Consider the following 12,066-nt stretch of genomic DNA (forward strand, 5'->3'; position numbering starts at 1 on the left):
TCAGCTCAAAATACTGCACAGATCGTTCATTCTGTGTCTGTATACTTCTGATTTTATCCCTGTTCCACACATGCCGTTTCAGTGTCTGCAGCTTTAAAGACAAATGAGCTGCTGCTGCTCACACTCCTGAGCCTCCAGTCTGCACAGTAACCTGGTAACAAAACAAGGCAGGAAAACCAACATAGCTGTTAAGAAAAACACAGGAGTTTAACTGTACGCATTTCAGCTGGAATCGGATCCAAAACACTCAGATGGACTCCTGCAGAAGTCGCAGCATTGACATGTGACAGAACATTTCAGCCACAAGTTTGGTATTAATGATTTGGTATGACTTTTTAGTGGGTGGTAGATCAGTGATGATAGAAAACATAAAGAGTTTTAGGTGGCTAACGCTGAAGACCAATTCATACTTTTCCCATTCACGTCCACAAAGGCATGCAACGGTCCATTCAAACCTCTCTACAGATGTTCGTATTTGTCATTGATCATGCAGGCTGTGGGACCTGGCCTGACTGCATACACACCAGGTAAACAAACTGAATACTTGCTTTGAAGAGGGTCTGTGCAAAGAGATTCATAGTCATCATTATTAGGACAATTGTAATTGTAGCTGCTCGACTTTGGAGGTACTTTGAATTGTACCTGCATCAAAGTACAGAGAGAAATTCGAAATTCTTCAGAAATCCTGTGCTTTGTTTGCTCACTATGCTTGAGACAAGAGGGCAACAAACTGCAGCTGCAGGCTGTTTTATAGGCTCGGCACATCTCAGGAATAATCATTGACATGGTGCTATAGCCCAGTCTGTAACTTGCTGCTTTATCCTGTAAAAAAGGGCAAAGTCAAAGCCAGTCATTCTAAAACATCCACAGAAGCCCTGTGTGTTTTTCAGTTTGATATAAAGGGAAATGCAACGTGTCTGTGCAGCAGAACAATGTGCATCTATTTAAGATTGGTCTTCACCTTTGCTGTCTTTGCCAGAATTTGCTTGCCAGCCAGGAGCGGTGGTTATCCCCTTATGACATCCTAAGGGGCTGCAGACCTGAATAACTCATTCAGACACTTTTTGATTGATCTAGAAAGGGAATAAATGAAAGAATTGTCTTTTCTCATATTTTGTGGGCCTCTAAGCACCCTGAGGACACCAAATTGTGTTCAAATACAATTACAAAGTGGATTTTGCATAACATGTTCCCTATAATTGGACGGTTGAAACTTTCTGCCTTGTGCTTTGGAGACATATTTTACATCCATCTCCTGTGGAGCAGCAGCCGTGACCCCTGACATGATCTCAGCTGTAAACCATCCTGTCTCTTTCAGCCTTTAAGAGTGCTGCTGCTCTGATTTGTTGAGCCTCAATGCAGCTTTTTTTCCCTGCAAGAATACTTCTCTTCTAGCTCTGATGACTCACTGTCCCTCTCAAGTTGAGGGCTCTGAGCATCTGTGCATTTAATTTCTCTACCAGTGTGATTACCAGCAGCCCTGCGCTCCTGTTTCATCACCGTTGTTCTGTCTCAGTTCCAGGATTAAATTTCCATGTGTTCTTATGCCCATGGTTTCCTCCTCTTATCTTCAAAACTCATATTTGCTTGTCTGCTCTGTCATTTCACAGTGATAATTCTCACTCATCTCCTGGCCTTGTGTTTTTGTTGATCACATTTTGTGTACTGATGGGATGAGGAAAGAGGGGAAAAAATAGACCGTGAAGCAGAGCTGTAGTCTGTAGTTAAGGAATATTGTCCTCTGAGGGTTTTCTGAAGAGTCTATAATCATGAAACTGGCATCATTCATGTTGGATTTATGGATATCTAACACATACTCGTCCACACTGACTTGCCCCCCGTCTGCCTCTCACTTTCCCATTGACAAAGCTGTGTTGTTTTCCCAGGCGTGTGTTAGATTTCTCTGTGGATATTGGGGTTAGAGAGCCAGTACGACACTGCTTTCACACAGGACAGCCAAAACACACATACACTCATGCAGGGTTACAGAAGGTAATTTAAGGCCTGTTTAATGTAGTTTCTTGCATTGTAACGCTTGCAAGGGAACACTGGTTGAATGTGGATGAGTTCAGAACAGCAACATGTGATATTCTTCGTGTTTTTCAGTCTGTCACACGTTGAGCCATTTCTTCTCTCGGTCACCCACTTACTGAAACATTTTTCTGCCCACTTTGTTTGTGTCCTCCTCTTTGACATTATTTTTCTCCCTCTTGTTAACTCCCCCTCATCCTTACACCTCCACTGCATATGATACAGAAGGAAACATGATCTGGGGGTTGCCAGGACAACCAAGAGAGGCTAAAGGGGAGGCAGAAAAGAGGGCGAAAGTGCTAGACACATATTTGATGAGGATGATTGTGCCGAATTTTTAGCTCCCGTCCATGTGCCCGAGTGTATGTTTGTTCTGGTGCAGGAAAGGGAGGGCAGGCTTATTCGAGCTGTTGATGTTGTTGATGCTCCAGATAGAGGAAGGACAGACAACAGGAGCAAACATAGCTCAGCTGCAGGGGATACACAACCTCTCTGCTTCTCCTTTTTATGTGTTTTTTTGTGACTCTCTCCTTTCTTGCTTGCTCTCACTCCTCCTCCTCTCATTCACTGTTTTCTCCCCGTCTTCGCTGCCTCTCTTCACGTCATGATTTCCCTGCCTCTCTGCCTCGATGTGTCTCTGTGTCCCCCCCCTCACTCTCTCTCCTCTTTCCTCCTCCTCACCTCTCTTGCGGTGTCCCCCCGCTCTCCTCTCTCTCTCTTTTTCTCTCCATCTTTCTGTCTGGGGTTCTGTCTTTTGGTTACAGCTCTGGCTTTGCTGTATGAAAGGCAGCTAGCTAACTATGATGCTGGGGAAAGACTACATGCTGGCCATTGTGATTGTCAATTATGAGGGTAGGTGCATTTGTCGAAGTCGGCTGGAAACTACCCTGTGGGGTTAGAGTTCGGAGGCTGTCTCGGTGTGCTGTGCAAGTGTGTGTGTGTGTGTGCGCACAAGTATAGGTATGTTTGCATGTGTCCCCTCCAACATGGGGATAAAGTTTACCTCTGTAATAATATTGTCTGCTCCAGGAATCCGTGGTCTGTGCTGGCTGTATTTGTGTGTTTGTTGTGACTGAATGTGTGCATTGGTCTTGGGGTGGTGTCGTGGATGCGTGGATTGCCAGAGAGAACATGTGTATGTATCTGTGTGTGTTTTGCTCTCCCTTCCCCCTCAGCTCAACTGTACTCTGGCATGGAGCTGCATGCTAACTGTGGCTATCACAGGCTAACTGCTACGTAGCTCCAGTTTTGCACATTTTTCATCAGCTGCATAGGTGCATGTTGTAACTGTCAGCATCAGTGCTAGCATGCTAAGCCTTTTCATTCCAGCCCCTCACTTGCCACATTGCTTGCAGAGAGTGACACTGATAACTTTGACTCAGGATATAGTCCACAAACCATGCAAGCCAGAGCTCTCCCCTCTCTTCCTCTGTGTCTCTCTCTCCCTCTTTCCTCTTGTGTGTGCACATGCTTTAATCCACATCCAGTACTCCTCTCATACTGACACCCATTCTGAGTCACCATCTTTCCTCTCGCTTACACCAGACAGAGACGACCAGCTTCTCTCTGTTGTAGTTTTATTTGCTCTGACCTATTTTTTTTTCCATTAAAAGACTCCAACTCCCAGAAGGCACTGCTTCACAGTTCCTTGCTCTAAAGCGCATTCTTAAACCCCAAGGGATGTCTGCTTTTCTTAGGAATGTATGTGTATATTTTGTTATGTTTTCAGTGATTTTCTGTTCCTGTAGATAAACTGAAGTGTTAATAACTCATCTCTGAATGTGTGTGTGCATTTGTGTGTCTCAGTTCCATCTCAATCTGGCCCCACCGAGTTGTCATGATGACATACGGCCTGCTGTCGTGGCAACAGGCCACGGGCTGTTTTTCATCAGCATGGTCAGCAGTTCAAGAGCTCTTTGCAATCGCACACATACACACACAAACATGCACAACTGCCCTCAGCACCAGCTGACCAGTCCCTCTGAGCTTATATCACCTTTATGAGTTTCTACAACCCCTGATGCAGTTTTGGATGATCTTTACTGCCTCTGCCGCCACATCAGCTTCACACACACAAAGATCTCATCAATAGTTCAGCGTGTGTGGGGGCTTCAGGTGGCCTGACTGCCGGGAAACTGTAACCTTCAGATGAAATGACATTAAGTACAAGAGTGAGTGAAGAAATACTAATGAGTATTTTCATTCTATCTCCACACGGGATCTGTGTGTATATGTGTGTGTGTTTTCAAGGTAGCAGCTGTAGTTTCTCTAAGTATCACTGTCAAATGAATTATGGTAACGGGCACCTGCTCTATATGCTGATGTTGTGTTCTGTTAGGAGAGGGAAGTTTAGGTTTCACATAAATCTATACATACTGAGCCACTGCATGTAATAAATTATCAGGAGTTTGTCAAGAGTTTTTTATTTTATTTCTGGTCTTCAAATGATACTGAGTGCTGTGAGCAGAACATGCTTATAGCTTGTGAAGGTGTTTGTTATTGTCCTTCCAATTTATTCAGCATCCGTTACTCCTAATTTTCGAAGAACGTTTTATTTACATCTTAAGTACTGAAAACTTTGTGTATAAAGTTTGTGTTGATTCCATGTGTTTAACTTCTCCAGTGATTAATAAAAATAGGGGTGCCATGATACCACCCACACTGCTAAAAGTAAAAGCTTTTAGCATGCAGTATAAATTGCGGTTTCACCACTAATGCTTTCATTGTTGTCGCTGGCACAGTGTAATTAGGTTTGCAATTTACAGACACAATTGGCAGGAGTAATAAGAGTTTGAGTTAAGTTCAGGCTGACTTATTGAAACTGGCACTGCAGACCTGGGCTTCATTCAGCTTGAAAAGAGGTGGTACAAATGATGTAGTTACTCATTTCTTTCTTTCCAGTGCTTGTTGCTTTCTGAAGTGATTTCCATCTCCAGTGCTTTGTTTTCTAAGTTAGTGGTTTTTCAGAGAAATCTGTTTATCTAACTTGTGTACTCTACATGAAAAGAATTGCTTGTGTTTTTTCTTCGGGAGGTTTAGCTTATGTTAACATGTGCACTGACATCACACCCACCATGACTATTCAAAGTAATTTTATTTGTGGCATCATTACGGATAATTAGCTTTCCACCCCTTTCCAGATCATACGTCTTGTATTTGGGAAATAACCTTTGATTTATGTGCTGATGGAGAACAATGAATGGAAAAAGGCCGGCAATGGATCATACACCCATGGAAATGAAACAGCAGATTTATCTCTAACAGTGTCCTCAGAAGAAGCTGATACAATTACTATAGCCAGGGAATAATATTTTCTCATTTGTGTCATGTTGACTACAGCCTAATACATTTAAGTTGTGCTTGGGCTTTCTCAGTGGGACTGCATATGACAACTGTTTCAAATGTGAGAGAAAGACTTGTCCTTGCATTTGTGTATATTTAGGGGATATTTGTGTGATATCTTTCATTAAAAAAATGTGCATGGGTGTGTTGAACAAACGCAACAAGTGCTTAAGTTTTGCACAGTTGTTGTCTGTGGACACGGAGACATGGTTTGTTAAAAGGACAGCTGCAGCAGATGCTGATAAGCCCCGTCAGCTGTTGATTTTGCTCAATCTCAGTCGACTTTTATTTAACAGCAGCCAATTTGATTATATGGGATATGTACAGTGCGTAAAAAGAATTGCCTCCTTCTCGAATTCTTATTTTTTTGAATATTTTTCCGACTTTGATGTTTAGGCTGCACATTGGAGTAGTGGTTAGCACTTTCGCCTTGCAGCAAGAAGATCCCGGGTTCAAATCCCGGCCTGAGCCTGGGATCTTTCTGCATGGAGTTTGCATGTTCTCCCTGTCCATGCGTGGGTTTTCTCCGGGCACTCCGGCTTCCTCCCACAGTCCAAAAACATGCTGAGGTTAATTGGTTACTCTAAATTGCCCGTAGGTGTGAATGTGAGTGTGATTGTCTGTCTGTATATGTAGCCCTGCGACAGACTGGCGACCTGTCCAGGGTGTCCCCTGCCTTCGCCTGAGTCAGCTGGGATAGACTCCAGCACCCCCTGCGAACCTAGTGAGGATAAAGCGGTATATAGAGAATGGATGGACTTTGATGTTTAAGACTATCAAGCAAATTTAAATATTAGACAAAGATAACCAAAATAAACACAAAATGCAGTTTTTCAATGATGATTTAATGTTTTAAGGGAAAAAAACTATCCAAACCTACCTGGCCCTATGTGGAAAAAGTAAAAGCAGTTTGCCCCTATATCTATAACCATATATCGAACAGTTTTTGGTTCTTTTTGTACTCCTCACTAAACCATCCAAATGTTTGTTGGTTTTCTTCACCACCAGATATCTGGAGTGAACAGTCATTCCAGACAGACCCTGACTTGCCTCCAGGATGGAAGAAAATCACAGATATGGCCGGTATCTACTACTGGCACATCCCTACAGGCACCACCCAGTGGGAGCGGCCTGCCACCCATCCTGCTCCCCCCGGACAGACAGAGTCCCCGGCCCTGGGCGACCACACAGCCTCGACGCCACGTAAACACTCCCTGGGCTCACTCAGCCCCTCACCCACTCCTGACCATGAGGTGAGAGACACGACAACAGAGTGACGCAGACACCCACTGTTGTTTAAATTGCGTTCAGCTTTCTGAATTCTAAATTGCAGTTTTCATATGAAGGCAATTTGCATCCACATTAGCGTTTCCAAGGGTACACAGAGAGATGCCTGAACAACACAAAATGGTTAAGGGTATATGTTATTGAAAGTAACCAAACAAATCCATACAATTCCCTTTGAGCAAGCTCCCTGGCAACAGTGGGAAGAAAAAAACAACCTTTTAACTGGAACAAACCAGGCTTTGGGAGGGTAGTCATCTGCCTCTACTGGGTGGGGCAAGGTTAAGGGTAGAGAGCAAAGAACAGCCAATGAGAAATGGACACCACATGAGAGAATAATAAACACTTTGGATGTTGATGAGGCCTGTATCTGCAGATCAGAAACCTGTAGATCCTGAGCAGCAGATATCTGCAGAGTGAAGAAAATAGAAACTGACAGTAAAAGAGGAGTGCATATGAGAAGTCCCCCAGCAGCCTGCGTCTAAAGCAGCAGAACTGTAGGTCACCTGAGCCAACCCTGACTCTAAACTTTATCAAAAATTAAAGTTGTAAGCCTAACAGTTACAAATTTGATTGGATTAATGTGGATGAATGTTAAATGATTGCAAACTGTTTACTTTTTCTTTGCTGCAGTAGTCAGGCTGCTCTAATTATGGTTGGAGTATGTTCTGAAGGCAGTCCATACACAACATGCAGAGACGATGAGGAACAATAGGAAAACTAATGAAGTCATATATTTAGATTAACGCAAAAGTAATGGAGTCGAACTTGAATCTAATATGGTCTCATTAATACAGTGCAATTTAGCTGAAAATATTATTAGTCTAGATTGGGTAATCATAACTAGTCTCTATTTTTAGAACTGGAATGCCACTTTAGTAAAAATGAAAATGGTCTATTAGAAGATTTTGGATCAGCAAAACTCCACACAGTACAGTATGAATATGAGAGCGACTAAATTAACACGTGTCAGTTTTATATGGTGGCTCTCAGTGTCCTTCTTCTGGTTGTATTATTACGTCCATGATCTGATCAGCTTAATGCAATTTTTGAGGTTCTAAAAACTTCTCTACTGATTACATTTTGTGATGCATAGTTGTGAACAAATAGGACAGAAAGGCAGAGTTTCGTGTCATGTGTATAGATGTTTCCTGACCTTGAATCAAACAGCGCTGCTCACTGTTAAGTTCAGACAGTCTTAAAGAAAATTAGCCATTTGTTTAATCCTTGGATAATGTCTTTGAGGAGTCAGTCACAGTAATAAAGCTGGACTCAGTACAGCATTTTTTAGTACCTGCCTCTGTGTGTGTGTGTGTGTGTGTGTGTGTGTGTGTGTGTGTGTGTGTGTGTGTGTGTGTGTGTGTGTGTGTGTGTGTGTGTGTGTGTGTGTGTGTGTGTGTGTGTGTGTGTGTGTGTGTGTGTGTGTGTGTGTGTGTGTGTGTGTGTGTGTGTGTGTGTGTGTGTGTGCGTGCGTGCAGTCATGCCAGGCGGAGGTCTTCTTCAGGGCTTCAACTCGCTCAGGAAGCACCACCTCTGACAGTTCAGTGGAGCCTCTCTCCACTCATGAGCCCATCCTCCCTACATGTGGATTTGTCAACAGCTGCTATTTTGTAAGTAGCAAACAAAACATTTCTTTTCTGCTTCACTGTCTCTGGTAATCTGTATGTTATGTAAGGATTAATTTCAAGCTGCCATATGTTCAAATGTTTTTTTGCAGTATATTATCTTTGTTTAACTTGATGTGTTTTTTTTAATGTGGTCTTGACTAAGATTAGTGGAGGATTGGTAGAAACACACATAAGGACAGCTGGGTAAAAGAGTTAGACACAGAGAAGACATCAATACTGCAGTCCAGCAGCAGAATACGGGAATAAAAGAACACTGATCCAATCAATCAGTCAATCATGTAGAATGATGGATGGAAATGGAGAGGAGAAATAAGATTGATAGAGAGCAGCATGTTGTAGATAAAATATTGATCCTGTGAGGACGAACTGATGTTGACAGATGGATGTGCCAGAAAGAGATTCTGGCACATCCATCTGTAGCAGCTGACCTCTAGACTGCTTGAGCATTAGCCAGTGACACACAAGCCAAAATGGCAGACCAACAAACACAGTCCTCTAGAGTCTTATTATGGACATCATAGACATTTTAATGCCTTTTCTTTCTTTTTCTTTCTGTCTTTAGCCTCGCTCCACATCTCTGCAGGGGATGTCGGATCAAGACTGTCGCTCTCAGCATCACGAAGATGAGGACAAGGTAGGAGTCAAACTTCCTCATACTAGTCCCTTTCTTCTTGCATTTTTTTGTAAGTTTGTGTGTGAATGTGTGAATCTGTGTGTAGGGGGAAGACATGAAAAGTAAGTCTTGTGTGTATATTGCTGTATATGCCTATGTGTATTATATACAGTGCATTGAGCAAGTATTTGGATAGTGACAATAATTTGACTCAGTAGTTCAGCACATTTTAATTCAGACAATGACTGATATAATTGGTTTGCTATGCACAGTGGGAACAAGTGCAGTAAAAGACTTCACTGTTTTGTGCAATAGTACTTTCAGTGTGTGTAATATAAACATTGACAGCATTGTGTTTAGACTCTACCCAGTCACACTCACCTATTCACTTCTAAACCTTAATATCATTAATATTTAGATCCCTCGTGCTGTAGCAAAGATTGAAAACAACAGAAAACATGTCACTGTCTAAAAAGTCACTGATGGTACTGTATATCTGTGTTGGTTATGTTCCACTAATCAAGAATCCGTAGATTCTCAGTAGCAAGGTTCAATAGGAGCAAGACAATCAGAAAACATTTAAAAGCTTGACTGACAGTTTAGATTTCAGTTTAACCTAAGAAATGTTTTGCTGGTTTGCTCCTTATTGCAACGCCCACTCAGAGTGGAGTAAGCTAGTTAGCTACCAACCTTGTTGTCTTTCTTCCTTTGCTCCCCCTCCCACCTTTGACTTCTGATCCTTGACCCACCACTGTGTGTGTTTGTGTTTTAACGCTGTATGTAGAAACAGGTGTGGAGTGAATTTGGCGGAAAAATTGATAGTGAAGTGTGGAAGGCAAGTATAATGCACTCAGTGTCAGAGAGTCTTGTTCTTGGTCTAACCTCACCCACTATATGAGTGTGTGCATTTATGCCTTATGTGCTAAAATTTACTGCCTGGGCAAAAGCATGTGTGGCTGATGCTTCAACATAAACGTAACTGCACCAACCACAGCATTTTATCATGCCTGATATGTAAGAACGTGTCTGTTCTTTGGCTGCAGCAACACATTTAACAGGTTGTTTCTTTCTTTACTTATGTGGGTAAAACCTTTTCATCTCTCTGTCCTTCTTAAACAAATGTGAATGTGTTTGCACACAAGTGTGTACATACAATGTGTTAACTTTCTTTTCCTGATTCAGCATGCCCCATTACACATAACACACCAATGCCATTTCTTCATCCAGCAAGGGCATTCCTCCCACACTCGGATGCATGCTGGCATACACCGTGTAGGCTCAAAATATTTACATTTTGTTTTTGCAAGGTTTGTATCTTTCAGCCCTTTTCCCACATAGTCTGTAACCTGTACATTTTTGACAGTTATACATGCATATCATGTTTTTGTTTACGATGGTAATTTTTCTGGACATCTGCCAGAAACGTTCAACCAACTGCCACAGCTCTGGTTTGAACAAAAGTGCCAAAATTCCTGGTAAAAAGCCAGGAATGTGTTTTTCTGGGAGAGTTCTTATGTGCTGTGTTACTGTTACACCGAGTAAAACAACCGCAAGGGGCGATGAAGTTGTTATGTAATGGTAGAAACTTCCAACATCTGGGAAAAGGAAAATTAAACCTAAAAACAGATGAGCAACACGTGAATATCGACACTGCTAAAAGAAGTATGTCATAGTCTCTTCTGCATTAACCCTCTGAAACCCAAAACCATCCAAAATCCACCATTTGTCAGACTTTCAAAGTCCTTCAACTAATCATGTGTGGCTTTCAGTTTCTGCAGTAAAAACAAAGAAACATAACCAACAAAGGTGTATATTTACTTTGTTCTATATGTGTCTTTTAACAAACTGCCACAAGTAAACTATTTGCAGTATCAAGATTCTGTAAAGCACAAAAAGCACAACTAAGAGGCAATTACTGACCATGTTACGACCATGGACTGTATGTCTTTAGCATGCAGCCTATAGCTGTGAAAAAAAAATTCAATTTTTTTTTAGCTGAACTGCAGACTATTTACACAAAGCAAATAGAAGACAAGTATGGGCAAAAATGGAAAAAAGTACATAGTAAAATGTCCATAGTATGTGGAGCTACAATTTTTCCAGTGTTGGTATCACCTGCGGACACTTGAAAAATGTTGTACTTGTTGTAGACTCTATATTCCAATCAAAAATTAGCCCACTTTAAGTAAAAATGTGACAGGAGCATAAAATGCTGAACAACTGCTTGTGGTTCAGAGGGTTAATAAATGGTGTTATAATACATTTAGATTTCTTTACCTCAACCAGGAAGCATCTAAAAATAAAAATGGAAAGGATCTTATATCACTGGGATTATGTCCTATGGAATTAAACTTGACAGTTTTTCTTCATGTAGGAAACTTGTATGTGAACAACAATAGGCAGTGTCAAACCAGACCTCCCAGACAATATTACAGGTTACGTGTGTGAAAGGGGCTTTGAAGTGGAACCCCTCTGGCCAAAAAGGTGTCACTTTACACTCTGACAATGTCACTTTTGTGCATCAGGACCTGCAGGCAGCCACGGTGAACCCCGACCCCAGTCTGAAGGAGTTTGAGGGTGCGACGCTTCGCTACGCATCACTCAAGCTAAGGTGAAATACTTAATACACACGGACACGAGCAGACACTAAAATCACACTTCATCTGTACATGAATCTCTGAAGAGTTGCTATCAATTATCAAAGATGTTCTTCTTTTTCTTGCTTTTCAGTCACATCTCACTCTCTGTTTTAGTTAGCGCTTCTCTTTTGCAGTCAGTTTTTCTAACTTTGTGTTTAATTAGTGAGTTGAGACAGAGCAGGAAGTTAGTTCTTGTTCTCAGGAAATGGTTCCATGTTCTCTATTAGTGTAATGACTGCCTGAAGCCTTAGCGACACAGAAACCTTGTTAACACAGCAGCTAATGATTACGTTGGTAATAATGTTATTCATACAGCTGCATCCTGTGTGCTTTTTTTTCAGGAACCGTCCAGCTGTGGAAGAAGAGGAGTCTAGCGGTGTCAACAGTGACCCAGAGGCAAAAGTAAAAAGTCTTGCACTACATTTGACTTTAGCCTGAATTATGAACATTGAGTTTCAAAATATGCAGTCTCATGCATAGAACTCAGTCATGCTTAATATCAATCTGCATCAATTGCAATTTATCTAAT

General features: G+C 41.8%; 1 protein-coding gene across 10 annotated transcripts in view; it reads left to right on the plus strand.

Annotated features, from left to right (window-relative positions):
- Nucleotides 1-12,066, plus strand: part of apbb2b (amyloid beta (A4) precursor protein-binding, family B, member 2b) — a 56,258-nt gene that overhangs the window by 23,706 nt on the left and 20,486 nt on the right. For 5 of the 10 annotated variants that reach the window (XM_022216753.2, XM_022216754.2, XM_022216756.2 and 2 more), the window contains exons 5-10: nt 6,382-6,626; nt 8,136-8,267; nt 8,848-8,919; nt 9,683-9,733; nt 11,424-11,509; nt 11,879-11,939. In XM_022216753.2, the coding sequence (XP_022072445.2) occupies nt 6,382-6,626; nt 8,136-8,267; nt 8,848-8,919; nt 9,683-9,733; nt 11,424-11,509; nt 11,879-11,939 (647 nt within the window). Of the gene's footprint in view, nt 1-2,475; nt 2,884-3,833; nt 4,203-6,381; nt 6,627-8,135; nt 8,268-8,847; nt 8,920-9,682; nt 9,734-11,423; nt 11,510-11,878; nt 11,940-12,066 lie in introns of those variants that run through there. The other 5 variants (XM_022216761.2, XM_022216764.2, XM_051945383.1 and 2 more) reach the window with 5 other exon arrangements.

Source organism: Acanthochromis polyacanthus, chromosome 3 (assembly GCF_021347895.1).
Source record: "Acanthochromis polyacanthus isolate Apoly-LR-REF ecotype Palm Island chromosome 3, KAUST_Apoly_ChrSc, whole genome shotgun sequence".
NCBI lineage: Eukaryota > Metazoa > Chordata > Actinopteri > Pomacentridae > Acanthochromis > Acanthochromis polyacanthus.